Source organism: Watersipora subatra, chromosome 4 (assembly GCF_963576615.1).
Source record: "Watersipora subatra chromosome 4, tzWatSuba1.1, whole genome shotgun sequence".
NCBI classification, from domain to species: Eukaryota; Metazoa; Bryozoa; class Gymnolaemata; order Cheilostomatida; family Watersiporidae; genus Watersipora; species Watersipora subatra.
This window is the reverse complement of record NC_088711.1, coordinates 61,164,392-61,187,409: the sequence shown is the minus strand read 5'-3', so window position 1 is coordinate 61,187,409 and position 23,018 is coordinate 61,164,392. Positions and strand designations below refer to the sequence as shown.

The 23,018-nt window shown below is 24.0% G+C and overlaps 1 protein-coding gene across 1 annotated transcript in view; it reads left to right on the top strand.

Moving 5' to 3' along the window:
- Nucleotides 1-23,018, top strand: part of LOC137393447 (formimidoyltransferase-cyclodeaminase-like) — a 49,771-nt gene that overhangs the window by 13,801 nt on the left and 12,952 nt on the right. The window contains exons 3-5 of the mRNA XM_068080001.1: nucleotides 18,683-18,811; nucleotides 21,009-21,097; nucleotides 22,754-22,927. Coding sequence (XP_067936102.1) covers nucleotides 18,683-18,811; nucleotides 21,009-21,097; nucleotides 22,754-22,927 — 392 coding nt within the window. The remainder of the gene's footprint in view (nucleotides 1-18,682; nucleotides 18,812-21,008; nucleotides 21,098-22,753; nucleotides 22,928-23,018) is intronic.

The window sequence follows — 23,018 nt, the reverse complement described above, 5'->3', positions numbered from 1 at the left end:
TTCAACATATATTCTCTATCTACTGTATAAATATATTCAACATATATTCTCTATCTACTGTATAAATATATTCAACATATATTCTCTATCTACTGTATAAATATATTCAACACATATTCTGTATCTACTGTATAAATTTATTCAACATATATTCTCTATCTACTGTATAATTTATTCAACATATATTCTTTATCTACTGTATAAATATATTCAACATATATTCTATATCTACTGTATAAATATATTCAACATATATTCTATATCTACTGTATAAATATATTCAACATATATTCTCTATCTACTGTATAAATATATTCAACACATATTCTCTATCTACTGTATAAATATATTCAACACGTATTCTCTATCTACTGTATAAATATATTCAACACATATTCTCTATCTACTGTATAAATATATTCAACATATATTCTCTATCTACTGTATAAATATATTCAACATATATTCTCTATCTACTGTATAAATATATTCAACATATATTCTCTATCTACTCTATAAATATATTCAACATATATTCTCTATCTACTGTATAAATATATTCAACATATATTCTCTATCTACTGTATAAATATATTCAACATATATTCTCTATCTACTGTATAAATATATTCAACACATATTCTATATCTACTGTATAAATATATTCAACATATATTCTATATCTACTGTATAAATATATTCAACACATATTCTCTATCTACTGTATAAATATATTCAACACATATTCTCTATCTACTGTATAAATATATTCAACACGTATTCTCTATCTACTATATAAATATATTCAACATATATTCTCTATCTACTGTATAAATATATTCAACATATATTCTCTATCTACTGTATAAATATATTCAACATATATTCTCTATCTACTGTATAAATATATTCAACATGTATTCTCTATCTACTGTAGGCCTATAAATATATTCAACATATATTCTCTATCTACTGTAGGCCTATAAATATATTCAACACATATTCTCTATCTACTGTATAAATATATTCAACACATATTCTCTATCTACTGTATAAATATATTCAACATATATTCTCTATCTACTGTATAAATATATTCAACATGTATTCTCTATCTACTGTAGGCCGATAAATATATTCAACATATATTCTCTATCTACTGTAGGCCTATAAATATATTCAACACATATTCTCTATCTACTGTATAAATATATTCAACATATATTCTCTATCTACTGTATAAATATATTCAACATATATTCTCTATCTACTCTATAAATATATTCAACATATATTCTCTATCTACTGTATAAATATATTCAACACATATTCTCTATCTACTGTATAAATATATTCAACATATATTCTCTATCTACTGTATAAATATATTCAACATGTATTCTCTATCTACTGTATAAATATATTCAACATATATTCTCTATCTACTGTATAAATATATTCAACATATATTCTCTATCTACTGTATAAATATATTCAACATATATTCTCTATCTACTGTAGGCCTATAAATATATTCAACACATATTCTCTATCTACTGTATAAATATATTCAACACATATTCTCTATCTACTGTATAAATATATTCAACATATATTCTATATCTACTGTATAAATATATTCAACACATATTCTCTATCTACTGTATAAATATATTCAACACATATTCTCTATCTACTGTATAAATATATTCAACACATATTCTCTATCTACTGTATAAATATATTCAACATATATTCTATATCTACTGTATAAATATATTCAACATATATTCTCTATCTACTGTATAAATATACTCAACACATATTCTCTATCTACTGTATAAATATATTCAACATATATTCTGTATCTACTGTATAAATATATTCAACATATATTCTCTATCTACTGTATAAATATATTCAACATATATTCTATATCTACTGTATAAATATATTCAACACGTATTCTCTATCTACTGTATAAATATATTCAACATATATTCTATATCTACTGTATAAATATATTCAACACATATTCTCTATCTACTGTATAAATATATTCAACACATATTCTCTATCTACTGTATAAATATATTCAACACATATTCTCTATCTACTGTATAAATATATTCAACATATATTCTCTATCTACTGTATAAATATATTCAACATATATTCTCTATCTACTGTATAAATATATTCAACATATATTCTCTATCTACTGTATAAATATATTCAACATATATTCTCTATCTACTGTATAAATATATTCAACATATATTCTGTATCTACTGTATAAATATATTCAACACATATTCTATATCTACTGTATAAATATATTCAACATATATTCTGTATCTACTGTATAAATATATTCAACACATATTCTATATCTACTGTATAAATATATTCAACATATATTCTATATCTACTGTATAAATATATTCAACATATATTCTGTATCTACTGTATAAATATATTCAACATATATTCTATATCTACTGTATAAATATATTCAACATATATTCTCTATCTACTGTATAAATATATTCAACACATATTCTCTATCTACTGTATAAATATATTCAACATATATTCTGTATCTACTGTATAAATATATTCAACACATATTCTATATCTACTGTATAAATATATTCAACATATATTCTATATCTACTGTATAAATATATTCAACATATATTCTGTATCTACTGTATAAATATATTCAACATATATTCTATATCTACTGTATAAATATATTCAACATATATTCTCTATCTACTGTATAAATATATTCAACACATATTCTCTATCTACTGTATAAATATATTCAACACGTATTCTCTATCTACTGTATAAATATATTCAACACATATTCTCTATCTACTGTATAAATATATTCAACATATATTCTCTATCTACTGTATAAATATATTCAACATATATTCTCTATCTACTGTATAAATATATTCAACATATATTCTCTATCTACTCTATAAATATATTCAACATATATTCTCTATCTACTGTATAAATATATTCAACACATATTCTCTATCTACTGTATAAATATATTCAACATATATTCTCTATCTACTGTATAAATATATTCAACATATATTCTCTATCTACTGTATAAATATATTCAACACATATTCTCTATCTACTGTATAAATATATTCAACACATATTCTCTATCTACTGTATAAATATATTCAACATATATTCTCTATCTACTGTATAAATATATTCAACACATATTCTCTATCTACTGTATAAATATATTCAACACATATTCTCTATCTACTGTATAAATATATTCAACACATATTCTCTATCTACTGTATAAATATATTCAACATATATTCTCTATCTACTGTATAAATATATTCAACACATTCTCTATCTACTGTATAAATATATTCAACACATATTCTCTATCTACTGTATAAATATATTCAACATATATTCTCTATCTACTGTATAAATATATTCAATATATATTCTCTATCTACTGTATAAATATATTCAACACATATTCTGTATCTACTGTATAAATTTATTCAACATATATTCTCTATCTACTGTATAAATATATTCAACATATATTCTCTATCTACTGTATAAATATATTCAACATATATTCTCTATCTACTGTATAAATATATTCAACATATATTCTCTATCTACTGTATAAATATATTCAACACATATTCTGTATCTACTGTATAAATTTATTCAACATATATTCTCTATCTACTGTATAATTTATTCAACATATATTCTTTATCTACTGTATAAATATATTCAACATATATTCTATATCTACTGTATAAATATATTCAACATATATTCTATATCTACTGTATAAATATATTCAACATATATTCTCTATCTACTGTATAAATATATTCAACACATATTCTCTATCTACTGTATAAATATATTCAACACGTATTCTCTATCTACTGTATAAATATATTCAACACATATTCTCTATCTACTGTATAAATATATTCAACATATATTCTCTATCTACTGTATAAATATATTCAACATATATTCTCTATCTACTGTATAAATATATTCAACATATATTCTCTATCTACTCTATAAATATATTCAACATATATTCTCTATCTACTGTATAAATATATTCAACATATATTCTCTATCTACTGTATAAATATATTCAACATATATTCTCTATCTACTGTATAAATATATTCAACACATATTCTATATCTACTGTATAAATATATTCAACATATATTCTATATCTACTGTATAAATATATTCAACACATATTCTCTATCTACTGTATAAATATATTCAACACATATTCTCTATCTACTGTATAAATATATTCAACACGTATTCTCTATCTACTATATAAATATATTCAACATATATTCTCTATCTACTGTATAAATATATTCAACATATATTCTCTATCTACTGTATAAATATATTCAACATATATTCTCTATCTACTGTATAAATATATTCAACATGTATTCTCTATCTACTGTAGGCCTATAAATATATTCAACATATATTCTCTATCTACTGTAGGCCTATAAATATATTCAACACATATTCTCTATCTACTGTATAAATATATTCAACACATATTCTCTATCTACTGTATAAATATATTCAACATATATTCTCTATCTACTGTATAAATATATTCAACATGTATTCTCTATCTACTGTAGGCCGATAAATATATTCAACATATATTCTCTATCTACTGTAGGCCTATAAATATATTCAACACATATTCTCTATCTACTGTATAAATATATTCAACATATATTCTCTATCTACTGTATAAATATATTCAACATATATTCTCTATCTACTCTATAAATATATTCAACATATATTCTCTATCTACTGTATAAATATATTCAACACATATTCTCTATCTACTGTATAAATATATTCAACATATATTCTCTATCTACTGTATAAATATATTCAACATGTATTCTCTATCTACTGTATAAATATATTCAACATATATTCTCTATCTACTGTATAAATATATTCAACATATATTCTCTATCTACTGTATAAATATATTCAACATATATTCTCTATCTACTGTAGGCCTATAAATATATTCAACACATATTCTCTATCTACTGTATAAATATATTCAACACATATTCTCTATCTACTGTATAAATATATTCAACATATATTCTATATCTACTGTATAAATATATTCAACACATATTCTCTATCTACTGTATAAATATATTCAACACATATTCTCTATCTACTGTATAAATATATTCAACACATATTCTCTATCTACTGTATAAATATATTCAACATATATTCTATATCTACTGTATAAATATATTCAACATATATTCTCTATCTACTGTATAAATATACTCAACACATATTCTCTATCTACTGTATAAATATATTCAACATATATTCTATATCTACTGTATAAATATATTCAACACGTATTCTCTATCTACTGTATAAATATATTCAACATATATTCTATATCTACTGTATAAATATATTCAACACATATTCTCTATCTACTGTATAAATATATTCAACACATATTCTCTATCTACTGTATAAATATATTCAACACATATTCTCTATCTACTGTATAAATATATTCAACATATATTCTCTATCTACTGTATAAATATATTCAACATATATTCTCTATCTACTGTATAAATATATTCAACATATATTCTCTATCTACTGTATAAATATATTCAACATATATTCTCTATCTACTGTATAAATATATTCAACATATATTCTGTATCTACTGTATAAATATATTCAACACATATTCTATATCTACTGTATAAATATATTCAACATATATTCTGTATCTACTGTATAAATATATTCAACACATATTCTATATCTACTGTATAAATATATTCAACATATATTCTATATCTACTGTATAAATATATTCAACATATATTCTGTATCTACTGTATAAATATATTCAACATATATTCTATATCTACTGTATAAATATATTCAACATATATTCTCTATCTACTGTATAAATATATTCAACACATATTCTCTATCTACTGTATAAATATATTCAACATATATTCTGTATCTACTGTATAAATATATTCAACACATATTCTATATCTACTGTATAAATATATTCAACATATATTCTATATCTACTGTATAAATATATTCAACATATATTCTGTATCTACTGTATAAATATATTCAACATATATTCTATTTCTACTGTATAAATATATTCAACATATATTCTCTATCTACTGTATAAATATATTCAACACATATTCTCTATCTACTGTATAAATATATTCAACACGTATTCTCTATCTACTGTATAAATATATTCAACACATATTCTCTATCTACTGTATAAATATATTCAACATATATTCTCTATCTACTGTATAAATATATTCAACATATATTCTCTATCTACTGTATAAATATATTCAACATATATTCTCTATCTACTCTATAAATATATTCAACATATATTCTCTATCTACTGTATAAATATATTCAACACATATTCTCTATCTACTGTATAAATATATTCAACATATATTCTCTATCTACTGTATAAATATATTCAACATATATTCTCTATCTACTGTATAAATATATTCAACACATATTCTCTATCTACTGTATAAATATATTCAACACATATTCTCTATCTACTGTATAAATATATTCAACATATATTCTCTATCTACTGTATAAATATATTCAACACATATTCTCTATCTACTGTATAAATATATTCAACACATATTCTCTATCTACTGTATAAATATATTCAACACATATTCTCTATCTACTGTATAAATATATTCAACATATATTCTCTATCTACTGTATAAATATATTCAACACATATTCTCTATCTACTGTATAAATATATTCAACATATATTCTATATCTACTGTATAAATATATTCAACACATATTCTCTATCTACTGTATAAATATATTCAACATATATTCTCTATCTACTGTATAAATATATTCAACACATATTCTCTATCTACTGTATAAATATATTCAACATATATTCTATATCTACTGTATAAATATATTCAACACATATTCTCTATCTACTGTATAAATATACTCAACATATATTCTCTATCTACTGTATAAATATATTCAACACATATTCTCTATCTACTGTATAAATATACTCAACATATATTCTCTATCTACTGTATAAATATATTCAACACATATTCTCTATCTACTGTATAAATATATTCAACATATATTCTCTATCTACTGTATAAATATATTCAACATATATTCTCTATCTACTGTATAAATATATTCAACATATATTCTCTATCTACTGTATAAATATATTCAACATATATTCTCTATCTACTCTATAAATATATTCAACATATATTCTCTATCTACTGTATAAATATATTCAACACATATTCTCTATCTACTGTATAAATATATTCAACATATATTCTCTATCTACTGTATAAATATATTCAACACATATTCTCTATCTACTGTATAAATATATTCAACATATATTCTATATCTACTGTATAAATATATTCAACACATATTCTCTATCTACTGTATAAATATACTCAACATATATTCTCTATCTACTGTATAAATATATTCAACACATATTCTCTATCTACTGTATAAATATATTCAACATATATTCTCTATCTACTGTATAAATATATTCAACATATATTCTCTATCTACTGTATAAATATATTCAACACATATTCTCTATCTACTGTATAAATATATTCAACATATATTCTCTATCTACTGTATAAATATATTCAACACATATTCTCTATCTACTGTATAAATATATTCAACATATATTCTCTATCTACTGTATAAATATATTCAACATATATTCTATATCTACTGTATAAATATATTCAACACATATTCTCTATCTACTGTATAAATATATTCAACATATATTCTATATCTACTGTATAAATATATTCAACACATATTCTCTATCTACTATATAAATATATTCAACATATATTCTCTATCTACTGTATAAATATATTCAACACATATTCTCTATCTACTGTATAAATATATTCAACACATATTCTCTATCTACTGTATAAATATATTCAACATATATTCTCTATCTACTGTATAAATATATTCAACACATATTCTATATCTACTGTATAAATATATTCAACATATATTCTATATCTACTGTATAAATATATTCAACACATATTCTCTATCTACTGTATAAATATATTCAACACATATTCTCTATCTACTATATAAATATATTCAACATATATTCTCTATCTACTGTATAAATATATTCAACACATATTCTATATCTACTATATAAATATATTCAACATATATTCTCTATCTACTGTATAAATATATTCAACACATATTCTGTATCTACTGTATAAATATATTCAACATATATTCTATATCTACTATATAAATATATTCAACATATATTCTCTATCTACTGTATAAATATATTCAACACATATTCTCTATCTACTGTATAAATATATTCAACATATATTCTCTATCTACTGTATAAATATATTCAACACATATTCTATATCTACTGTATAAATATATTCAACACATATTCTGTATCTACTGTATAAATATATTCAACATATATTCTATCTCTACTATATAAATATATTCAACATATATTCTCTATCTACTGTATAAATATATTCAACACATATTCTCTATCTACTGTATAAATATATTCAACATATATTCTCTATCTACTGTATAAATATATTCAACACATATTCTGTATCTACTGTATAAATATATTCAACATATATTCTCTATCTACTGTATAAATATATTCAACACATATTCTATATCTACTGTATAAATATATTCAACACATATTCTGTATCTACTGTATAAATATATTCAACATATATTCTATATCTACTATATAAATATATTCAACATATATTCTCTATCTACTGTATAAATATATTCAACACATATTCTCTATCTACTGTATAAATATATTCAACATATATTCTATATCTACTATATAAATATATTCAACATATATTCTCTATCTACTGTATAAATATATTCAACATATATTCTATATCTACTGTATAAATATATTCAACACATATTCTCTATCTACTGTATAAATATATTCAACATATATTCTCTATCTACTGTATAAATATATTCAACACATATTCTGTATCTACTGTATAAATATATTCAACATATATTCTATATCTACTATATAAATATATTCAACATATATTCTCTATCTACTGTATAAATATATTCAACACATATTCTCTATCTACTGTATAAATATATTCAACATATATTCTCTATCTACTGTATAAATATATTCAACACATATTCTCTATCTACTGTATAAATATATTCAACATATATTCTCTATCTACTGTATAAATATATTCAACACATATTCTATATCTACTGTATAAATATATTCAACATATATTCTCTATCTACTGTATAAATATATTCAACATATATTCTCTATCTACTGTATAAATATATTCAACATATATTCTATATCTACTGTATAAATATATTCAACACGTATTCTCTATCTACTATATAAATATATTCAACATATATTCTCTATCTACTGTATAAATATATTCAACACATATTCTCTATCTACTGTATAAATATATTCAACACATATTCTCTATCTACTGTATAAATATATTCAACATATATTCTCTATCTACTGTATAAATATATTCAACACATATTCTATATCTACTGTATAAATATATTCAACATATATTCTATATCTACTGTATAAATATATTCAACACATATTCTCTATCTACTGTATAAATATATTCAACACATATTCTCTATCTACTATATAAATATATTCAACATATATTCTCTATCTACTGTATAAATATATTCAACACATATTCTATATCTACTATATAAATATATTCAACATATATTCTCTATCTACTGTATAAATATATTCAACACATATTCTGTATCTACTGTATAAATATATTCAACATATATTCTATATCTACTATATAAATATATTCAACATATATTCTCTATCTACTGTATAAATATATTCAACACATATTCTCTATCTACTGTATAAATATATTCAACATATATTCTCTATCTACTGTATAAATATATTCAACACATATTCTATATCTACTGTATAAATATATTCAACATATATTCTCTATCTACTGTATAAATATATTCAACACATATTCTGTATCTACTGTATAAATATATTCAACATATATTCTATATCTACTATATAAATATATTCAACATATATTCTCTATCTACTGTATAAATATATTCAACACATATTCTCTATCTACTGTATAAATATATTCAACATATATTCTCTATCTACTGTATAAATATATTCAACACATATTCTCTATCTACTGTATAAATATATTCAACATATATTCTCTATCTACTGTATAAATATATTCAACACATATTCTATATCTACTGTATAAATATATTCAACATATATTCTCTATCTACTGTATAAATATATTCAACACATATTCTATATCTACTATATAAATATATTCAACATATATTCTCTATCTACTGTATAAATATATTCAACATATATTCTCTATCTACTGTATAAATATATTCAACATATATTCTCTATCTACTGTATAAATATATTCAACATATATTCTATATCTACTGTATAAATATATTCAACATATATTCTCTATCTACTTTATAAATATATTCAACACATATTCTATATCTACTATATAAATATATTCAACATATATTCTCTATCTACTGTATAAATATATTCAACATATATTCTCTATCTACTGTATAAATATATTCAACATATATTCTCTATCTACTGTATAAATATATTCAACATATATTCTATATCTACTATATAAATATATTCAACATATATTCTCTATCTACTGTATAAATATATTCAACATATATTCTCTATCTACTGTATAAATATATTCAACATATATTCTCTATCTACTGTATAAATATATTCAACATATATTCTCTATCCACTGTATAAATATATTCAACACATTCTCTATCTACTGTATAAATATATTCAACACATATTCTCTATCTACTGTATAAATATATTCAACATATATTCTCTATCTACTGTATAAATATATTCAATATATATTCTCTATCTACTGTATAAATATATTCAACACATATTCTGTATCTACTGTATAAATTTATTCAACATATATTCTCTATCTACTGTATAAATATATTCAACATATATTCTCTATCTACTGTATAAATATATTCAACATATATTCTCTATCTACTGTATAAATATATTCAACATATATTCTCTATCTACTGTATAAATATATTCAACACATATTCTGTATCTACTGTATAAATTTATTCAACATATATTCTCTATCTACTGTATAATTTATTCAACATATATTCTTTATCTACTGTATAAATATATTCAACATATATTCTCTATTTACTCCATAAATATATTCAACATATATTCTCTATTTACTCTATAAATATATTCAACATATATTCTCTATCTACTGTATAAATATATTCAACATATATTCTCTATCTACTGTATAAATATATTCAACATATATTCTCTATCTACTGTATAAATATATTCAACATATATTCTCTATCTACTGTATAAATATATTCAACATATATTCTCTATCTACTGTATAAATATATTCAACACATATTCTATATCTACTATATAAATATATTCAACATATATTCTCTATCTACTGTATAAATATATTCAACATATATTCTCTATCTACTGTATAAATATATTCAACATATATTCTCTATCTACTGTATAAATATATTCAACACATATTCTATATCTACTATATAAATATATTCAACACATATTCTCTATCTACTGTATAAATATATTCAACATATATTCTGTATCTACTGTATAAATATATTCAACACATATTCTATATCTACTGTATAAATATATTCAACATATATTCTATATCTACTGTATAAATATATTCAACATATATTCTGTATCTACTGTATAAATATATTCAACATATATTCTATATCTACTGTATAAATATATTCAACATATATTCTCTATCTACTGTATAAATATATTCAACACATATTCTCTATCTACTGTATAAATATATTCAACACGTATTCTCTATCTACTGTATAAATATATTCAACACATATTCTCTATCTACTGTATAAATATATTCAACATATATTCTCTATCTACTGTATAAATATATTCAACATATATTCTCTATCTTCTGTATAAATATATTCAACATATATTCTCTATCTACTCTATAAATATATTCAACATATATTCTCTATCTACTGTATAAATATATTCAACACATATTCTCTATCTACTGTATAAATATATTCAACATATATTCTCTATCTACTGTATAAATATATTCAACATATATTCTCTATCTACTGTATAAATATATTCAACACATATTCTCTATCTACTGTATAAATATATTCAACACATATTCTCTATCTACTGTATAAATATATTCAACATATATTCTCTATCTACTGTATAAATATATTCAACACATATTCTCTATCTACTGTATAAATATATTCAACACATATTCTCTATCTACTGTATAAATATATTCAACACATATTCTCTATCTACTGTATAAATATATTCAACATATATTCTCTATCTACTGTATAAATATATTCAACACATATTCTCTATCTACTGTATAAATATATTCAACATATATTCTATATCTACTGTATAAATATATTCAACACATATTCTCTATCTACTGTATAAATATATTCAACATATATTCTCTATCTACTGTATAAATATATTCAACACATATTCTCTATCTACTGTATAAATATATTCAACATATATTCTATATCTACTGTATAAATATATTCAACACATATTCTCTATCTACTGTATAAATATACTCAACATATATTCTCTATCTACTGTATAAATATATTCAACACATATTCTCTATCTACTGTATAAATATATTCAACATATATTCTCTATCTACTGTATAAATATATTCAACATATATTCTCTATCTACTGTATAAATATATTCAACATATATTCTCTATCTACTGTATAAATATATTCAACATATATTCTCTATCTACTCTATAAATATATTCAACATATATTCTCTATCTACTGTATAAATATATTCAACACATATTCTCTATCTACTGTATAAATATATTCAACATATATTCTCTATCTACTGTATAAATATATTCAACACATATTCTCTATCTACTGTATAAATATATTCAACATATATTCTATATCTACTGTATAAATATATTCAACACATATTCTCTATCTACTGTATAAATATACTCAACATATATTCTCTATCTACTGTATAAATATATTCAACACATATTCTCTATCTACTGTATAAATATATTCAACATATATTCTCTATCTACTGTATAAATATATTCAACATATATTCTCTATCTACTGTATAAATATATTCAACACATATTCTCTATCTACTGTATAAATATATTCAACATATATTCTCTATCTACTGTATAAATATATTCAACACATATTCTCTATCTACTGTATAAATATATTCAACATATATTCTCTATCTACTGTATAAATATATTCAACATATATTCTCTATCTACTGTATAAATATATTCAACACATATTCTCTATCTACTGTATAAATATATTCAACATATATTCTATATCTACTGTATAAATATATTCAACACATATTCTCTATCTACTGTATAAATATACTCAACATATATTCTCTATCTACTGTATAAATATATTCAACATATATTCTCTATCTACTGTATAAATATATTCAACACATATTCTCTATCTACTGTATAAATATATTCAACATATATTCTCTATCTACTGTATAAATATATTCAACATATATTCTCTATCTACTGTATAAATATATTCAACATATATTCTCTATCTACTGTATAAATTTGTTCAACATATATTCTCTATCTACTGTATAAATATATTCAACATATATTCTCTATCTACTGTATAAATATATTCAACATATATTCTCTATCTACTGTATAAATATATTCAACACATATTCTATATCTACTGTATAAATATATTCAACATATATTCTATATCTACTGTATAAATATATTCAACACATATTCTCTATCTACTGTATAAATATATTCAACATATATTCTCTATCTACTGTATAAATATATTCAACACATATTCTATATCTACTGTATAAATATATTCAACATATATTCTATATCTACTGTATAAATATATTCAACACATATTCTCTATCTACTGTATAAATATATTCAACACATATTCTCTATCTACTGTATAAATATATTCAACACGTATTCTCTATCTACTATATAAATATATTCAACATATATTCTCTATCTACTGTATAAATATATTCAACACATATTCTCTATCTACTGTATAAATATATTCAACACATATTCTCTATCTACTGTATAAATATATTCAACATATATTCTCTATCTACTGTATAAATATATTCAACACATATTCTATATCTACTGTATAAATATATTCAACATATATTCTATGTCTACTGTATAAATATATTCAACACATATTCTCTATCTACTGTATAAATATATTCAACACATATTCTCTATCTACTATATAAATATATTCAACATATATTCTCTATCTACTGTATAAATATATTCAACACATATTCTATATCTACTATATAAATATATTCAACATATATTCTCTATCTACTGTATAAATATATTCAACACATATTCTGTATCTACTGTATAAATATATTCAACATATATTCTATATCTACTATATAAATATATTCAACATATATTCTCTATCTACTGTATAAATATATTCAACACATATTCTCTATCTACTGTATAAATATATTCAACATATATTCTCTATCTACTGTATAAATATATTCAACACATATTCTATATCTACTGTATAAATATATTCAACACATATTCTGTATCTACTGTATAAATATATTCAACATATATTCTATATCTACTATATAAATATATTCAACATATATTCTCTATCTACTGTATAAATATATTCAACACATATTCTCTATCTACTGTATAAATATATTCAACATATATTCTCTATCTACTGTATAAATATATTCAACACATATTCTGTATCTACTGTATAAATATATTCAACATATATTCTCTATCTACTGTATAAATATATTCAACACATATTCTATATCTACTGTATAAATATATTCAACACATATTCTGTATCTACTGTATAAATATATTCAACATATATTCTATATCTACTGTATAAATATATTCAACATATATTCTATATCTACTATATAAATATATTCAACATATATTCTCTATCTACTGTATAAATATATTCAACACATATTCTATATCTACTGTATAAATATATTCAACACATATTCTGTATCTACTGTATAAATATATTCAACATATATTCTATATCTACTGTATAAATATATTCAACATATATTCTATATCTACTATATAAATATATTCAACATATATTCTCTATCTACTATATAAATATATTCAACATATATTCTCTATCTACTGTATAAATATATTCAACATATATTCTATATCTACTGTATAAATATATTCAACACATATTCTCTATCTACTGTATAAATATATTCAACATATATTCTCTATCTACTGTATAAATATATTCAACACATATTCTGTATCTACTGTATAAATATATTCAACATATATTCTATATCTACTATATAAATATATTCAACATATATTCTCTATCTACTGTATAAATATATTCAACACATATTCTCTATCTACTGTATAAATATATTCAACATATATTCTCTATCTACTGTATAAATATATTCAACACATATTCTCTATCTACTGTATAAATATATTCAACATATATTCTCTATCTACTGTATAAATATATTCAACACATATTCTATATCTACTGTATAAATATATTCAACATATATTCTCTATCTACTGTATAAATATATTCAACATATATTCTCTATCTACTGTATAAATATATTCAACATATATTCTATATCTACTGTATAAATATATTCAACATATATTCTCTATCTACTGTATAAATATATTCAACACATATTCTATATCTACTATATAAATATATTCAACATATATTCTCTATCTACTGTATAAATATATTCAACACATATTCTCTATCTACTGTATAAATATATTCAACACGTATTCTCTATCTACTATATAAATATATTCAACATATATTCTCTATCTACTGTATAAATATATTCAACACATATTCTCTATCTACTGTATAAATATATTCAACACATATTCTCTATCTACTGTATAAATATATTCAACATATATTCTCTATCTACTGTATAAATATATTCAACACATATTCTATATCTACTGTATAAATGTATTCAACATATATTCTCTATCTACTGTATAAATATATTCAACACATATTCTCTATCTACTGTATAAATATATTCAACACATATTCTCTATCTACTATATAAATATATTCAACATATATTCTCTATCTACTGTATAAATATATTCAACACATATTCTATATCTACTATATAAATATATTCAACATATATTCTCTATCTACTGTATAAATATATTCAACACATATTCTGTATCTACTGTATAAATATATTCAACATATATTCTATATCTACTATATAAATATATTCAACATATATTCTCTATCTACTGTATAAATATATTCAACACATATTCTCTATCTACTGTATAAATATATTCAACATATATTCTCTATCTACTGTATAAATATATTCAACACATATTCTGTATCTACTGTATAAATATATTCAACATATATTCTATATCTACTATATAAATATATTCAACATATATTCTCTATCTACTGTATAAATATATTCAACACATATTCTCTATCTACTGTATAAATATATTCAACATATATTCTCTATCTACTGTATAAATATATTCAACACATATTCTATATCTACTGTATAAATATATTCAACATATATTCTCTATCTACTGTATAAATATATTCAACACATATTCTATATCTACTATATAAATATATTCAACATATATTCTCTATCTACTGTATAAATATATTCAACATATATTCTCTATCTACTGTATAAATATATTCAACATATATTCTCTATCTACTGTATAAATATATTCAACATATATTCTCTATCTACTGTATAAATATATTCAACATATATTCTCTATCTACTGTATAAATATATTCAACATATATTCTATATCTACTATATAAATATATTCAACATATATTCTCTATCTACTGTATAAATATATTCAACATATATTCTCTATCTACTGTATAAATATATTCAACATATATTCTCTATCTACTGTATAAATATATTCAACATATATTCTCTATCCACTGTATAAATATATTCAACACATTCTCTATCTACTGTATAAATATATTCAACACATATTCTCTATCTACTGTATAAATATATTCAACATATATTCTCTATCTACTGTATAAATATATTCAATATATATTCTCTATCTACTGTATAAATATATTCAACACATATTCTGTATCTACTGTATAAATTTATTCAACATATATTCTCTATCTACTGTATAAATATATTCAACATATATTCTCTATCTACTGTATAAATATATTCAACATATATTCTCTATCTACTGTATAAATATATTCAACATATATTCTCTATCTACTGTATAAATATATTCAACACATATTCTGTATCTACTGTATAAATTTATTCAACATATATTCTCTATCTACTGTATAATTTATTCAACATATATTCTTTATCTACTGTATAAATATATTCAACATATATTCTCTATTTACTCTATAAATATATTCAACATATATTCTCTATTTACTCTATAAATATATTCAACATATATTCTCTATCTACTGTATAAATATATTCAACATATATTCTCTATCTACTGTATAAATATATTCAACATATATTCTCTATCTACTGTATAAATATATTCAACATATATTCTCTATCTACTGTATAAATATATTCAACATATATTCTCTATCTACTGTATAAATATATTCAACACATATTCTATATCTACTATATAAATATATTCAACATATATTCTCTATCTACTGTATAAATATATTCAACATATATTCTCTATCTACTGTATAAATATATTCAACATATATTCTCTATCTACTGTATAAATATATTCAACATATATTCTATATCTACTGTATAAATATATTCAACATATATTCTCTATCTACTGTATAAATATATTCAACATATATTCTATATCTACTGTATAAATATATTCAACATATATTCTCTATCTACTGTATAAATATATTCAACATATATTCTATATCTACTGTATAAATATACTCAACATATATTCTCTATCTACTGTATAAATATTCTCAACATATATTCTCTATAAAGCTCTATGAATACGTCTATTTGAAGGGGAGCATTTGCGGTTGGGAGCATTAGATGTCTGCCCCTTCATACCTGTACAAGATGTTTCTATGGAGGAGTGTGTGGTTTGCGCCAATCGGTTTGCAGAAGCCCTTGGAGCTACTCTCAATGTTCCTGGTTGGTCATCTTACATTATGTCTAAATTTATTGCAATTTTTTTATTAATAATTTTTTTGCATTTCGTTGTCCAATTTCACTATTGGGTAAACTTAAGTATATTTTGTTTCAGATTTCTCTACGACAGAATCGTTTAAACTTTTTTAGATATCTTAATGACCGCATTTACTTGTTTGTCATGAAAAAACGGTTTCGTAAGTTTATTGTATTGTTATTAGGAGACTAAATTGCAATTTTTATTTTACTCATTAGCCCTAAGCATGGCGAAGCCAACTATTTCCTTCATGTTCAATCAAAGAGCCCACAGGTGGGAGTTTAAAAGGTGGTTCTCAGAAACTAGGCGCAGTTTTGAAACTAAATATTTTTGACGAACTGGTGGAAGGCACGAAGCATGTGAAGTTTGGATGAAATTGAAAATGAAAAATGTAAAAATTTGTAGGGTTTTTGCAGACTAACAGACACAAGATCAGATTTATTAATTTATAAATTTTTTGGCTTTTTATTGTTCGGTACAATTATTGGGTAATTACGTATAATTAATTAATTAATTAATTAATTACGTATAATTTCCTATCAAAAGGTTAAATTTTTAATCTTTCCATGCAGCAAAATCACATCATCTAATTTATAAATCTAAATAACCAAATTAATTTCTGTAAAATAGTTTTGTAAGTGTTATTATAGCATTATTTGGAGACGAGTCATACATGCTGTTCTGTGTTGTGAGTCATACATGCTGTTCCGTGTTGTGAGTCATACATGCTGTTCCGTGTTGTGAGTCATACATGCTGTTCCGTGTTGTGAGTCATACATGCTGTTCCGTGTTGTGAGTCATACATGCTATTCCGTGCTGTGAGTCATACATGCTGTTCCGTGTTGTGAGTCATACATGCTGTTCCGTGTTGTGAGTCATACATACTGTTCCGTGTTGTGAGTCATACATGCTGTTCCGTGTTGTGAGTCATACATGCTGTTCCGTGTTGTGAGTCATACATGCTGTTCCGTGTTGTGAGTCATACATGCTATTCCGTGCTGTGAGTCATACATGCTGTTCCGTGTTGTGAGTCATACATGCTGTTCCGTGTTGTGAGTCATACATGCTATTCTGTGCTGTGAGTCATACATGCTGTTCCGTGTTGTGAGTCATACATACTGTTCCGTGTTGTGAGTCATACATGCTGTTCCGTGTTGTGAGTCATACATGCTGTTCCGTGTTGTGAGTCATACATGCTATTCCGTGCTGTGAGTCATACATGCTGTTCCGTGTTGTGAGTCATACATGCTGTTCCGTGTTGTGAGTCATACATACTGTTCCGTGTTGTGAGTCATACATACTGTTCCGTGTTGTGAGTCATACATGCTGTTCCGTGTTGTGAGTCATACATGCTGTTCCGTGTTGTGAGTCATACATGCTGTTCCGTGTTGTGAGTCATACATGCTATTCCGTGCTGTGAGTCATACATGCTGTTCCGTGTTGTGAGTCATACATGCTGTTCCGTGTTGTGAGTCATACATGCTATTCCGTGCTGTGAGTCATACATGCTGTTCCGTGTTGTGAGTCACACATACTGTTCCGTGTTGTGAGTCATACATGCTGTTCCGTGTTGTGAGTCATACATGCTGTTCCTTGTTGTGAGTCATACATGCTGTTCCGTGTTGTGAGTCATACATGCTGTTCCGTGTTGTGAGTCATACATGCTATTCCGTGCTGTGAGTCATACATGCTGTTCCGTGTTGTGAGTCATACATGCTGTTCCGTGTTGTGAGTCATACATACTGTTCCGTGTTGTGAGTCATACATGCTGTTCCGTGTTGTGAGTCATACATGCTGTTCCGTGTTGTGAGTCATACATGCTGTTTCGTGTTGTGAGTCATACATGCTGTTCAGCGTTGTGAGTCATACATACTGTTCCGTGTTGTGAGTCATACATGCTGTTCAGTGTTGTGAGTCATACATACTGTTCCGTGTTGTGAGTAATACATGCTGTTCAGTGTTGTGAGTCATACATTCTGTTCAGTGTTGTGAGTCATACATACTGTTCCGTGTTGTGAGTCATACATGCTATTCAGTGTTGTGAGTCATACATTCTGTTCAGTGTTGTGAGTCATACATACTGTTCCGTGTTGTGAGTCATACATGCTGTTCCGTTTTGTGAGATGCTCTCTAAAAATTTTGACTGTGTCCTACTGTTGGTAGTGTACCTGTATGGCCACGCCTCCACTCGTGACTACAGAAAGACTGTTACACAAATCAGGGCAGGCGAATATGAAGGACTCGAGGATAAGGTGAGACAATTCCCAAATTTTAAAAATAGTTTTCGACTCCCGGGGTTACAGGAATTTGACGAAAGACATGCAACCCGTTTAATTGTTTCCAGGAAGTGTTAAATGTGAACTTGTTTACCATCAACTTAATATTTCAACATTTTTAAATGGTAGAGATTTAGCCACCAAATGCAATGTCTAACTCCTCAATTGGACTATTCCAAGATAATTACAAAACTGTTTTTAAAATGTTTTATTATGAATTAAATACCTTGGAGTTCCTACTATGCGAGGATAAAACTACCCCAAGCTACCTCGGCAAGTCCTACTACTTAACCAAGACTGCCCCAAAATATCTTAAGCTAAAACAATGTTAGTTCCACATTACTAACAAATAACAAGTATGTTTTGTGTATTCAGAATACCGGTTTAGTTGTCTATTACACATTATCCTGTGTGAAAATTGTGTAAAATACATAAAATCTTGGGAATTGGGTTCGTTTTAAAATACGTCGCTAAAAATATGTGCTTTAAGAGGTTAATAATCCACTTCAATTTGGTTGGCCTGCTTTATAGTGCATGACCAGCATAGGGATGAGCAATTGCTGACACCTATTTTGTTTGCGCAGAAATGTTTCCACATCCTACAAGTAGTGTTTCATTACCTATTTCTAGCTGGTCTCTTAGATTGACTTTTTTATCACAAGTTGAAACATTGCTTCTGTAGATGTAGCTTTTTGTTTTAAATAAAAAACTGCCTTATATAATCAATCACACTGACATACAGTCAAACATAGATAACTCGGATTTCACGGGACCGAGCGAAAGTGTTCAAGTTATCAGAGTATTCAAGTTATCAGAGCACTGTCACAAGTCCATGTATTTAATTATTAGTAGATACATGCACATATACAAACTATAATATAAATCAAAAGCATAAATGGATTTTTTCAAATTAAATGCCTCTAATGTAAAGTTTAAAACTTTTTTATCAAAAAGTTTAGGAGATTTTTCTATCACTTGAGATTGTTTTGTTGTTTGAGGTGATATTATTGCCAGGACGTTTTTTAGATTAAAATTGGCAAAACTTGATCGTTGTTGAAATGCTCAGAAGAAAAGACATCTTTTTCTTTTGAGCGTTTTAATCGAGATCAATTTTGCCGGTTTTTCTTGAAGTTTATGCGAAGGTCACCTCACTTTTCCATGCATCCGAATGGCGATCGCCAAGCGGATGTTTGGTAAAAATCAAAATTCACCAAACCTTTAGAAAAGTCGTTGACAAAAATATTTTGCCGACGGTGGTAATAACGACGCCTATGATTTACGAAAAGTTGAGGTTTACCTCTATGACTTGGAATAAAGTGATTTTCTAAAGCGATAACAACCGTATCGGTAGCCGTTGGGCAAAAAACTGTTCGAGTTAACAGAGTTGAAGTCGAGTTATCTATAGCAATTTATCATTACGTGGGAACGGACCAAAGAAACCGTTCGAATTAACCATGTGTTCGAGCTATCCGTGGGCAAGTTATCCATGTTTGACTGTACTTTTTAAATGTCTAAATGAACTGTCCAGCTGTGTTAGTAGTCCATGCTAAACATTGTGTGGCAAATATGATAAGCTGGTTCAATTCTTATAAGCGGTTGCAATCAATAACATGTTTTGTTTCGTGTCTGTAGTTGGAGAAGACAGAATGGGAGCCAGACTATGGCCCTGCTCAGTTTGTGCCCAGCTGGGGAGCAACAATAGCAGGTGCTCGAGACTTCCTCATAGCCTACAATGTCAACTTGCTCGGCACCAAGGAGCAGGCGCATAGAATATCTTGTATTATAAGAGAGCAGGGTGCTCCACGGGTGAGACCTCAAGCTAACAGTTTCCAAGTAGAAATAAGGCATTCAATATGTTGTTGTTTCCTCAGCTTGTTAGGGTTCAGCTTTCATGGAG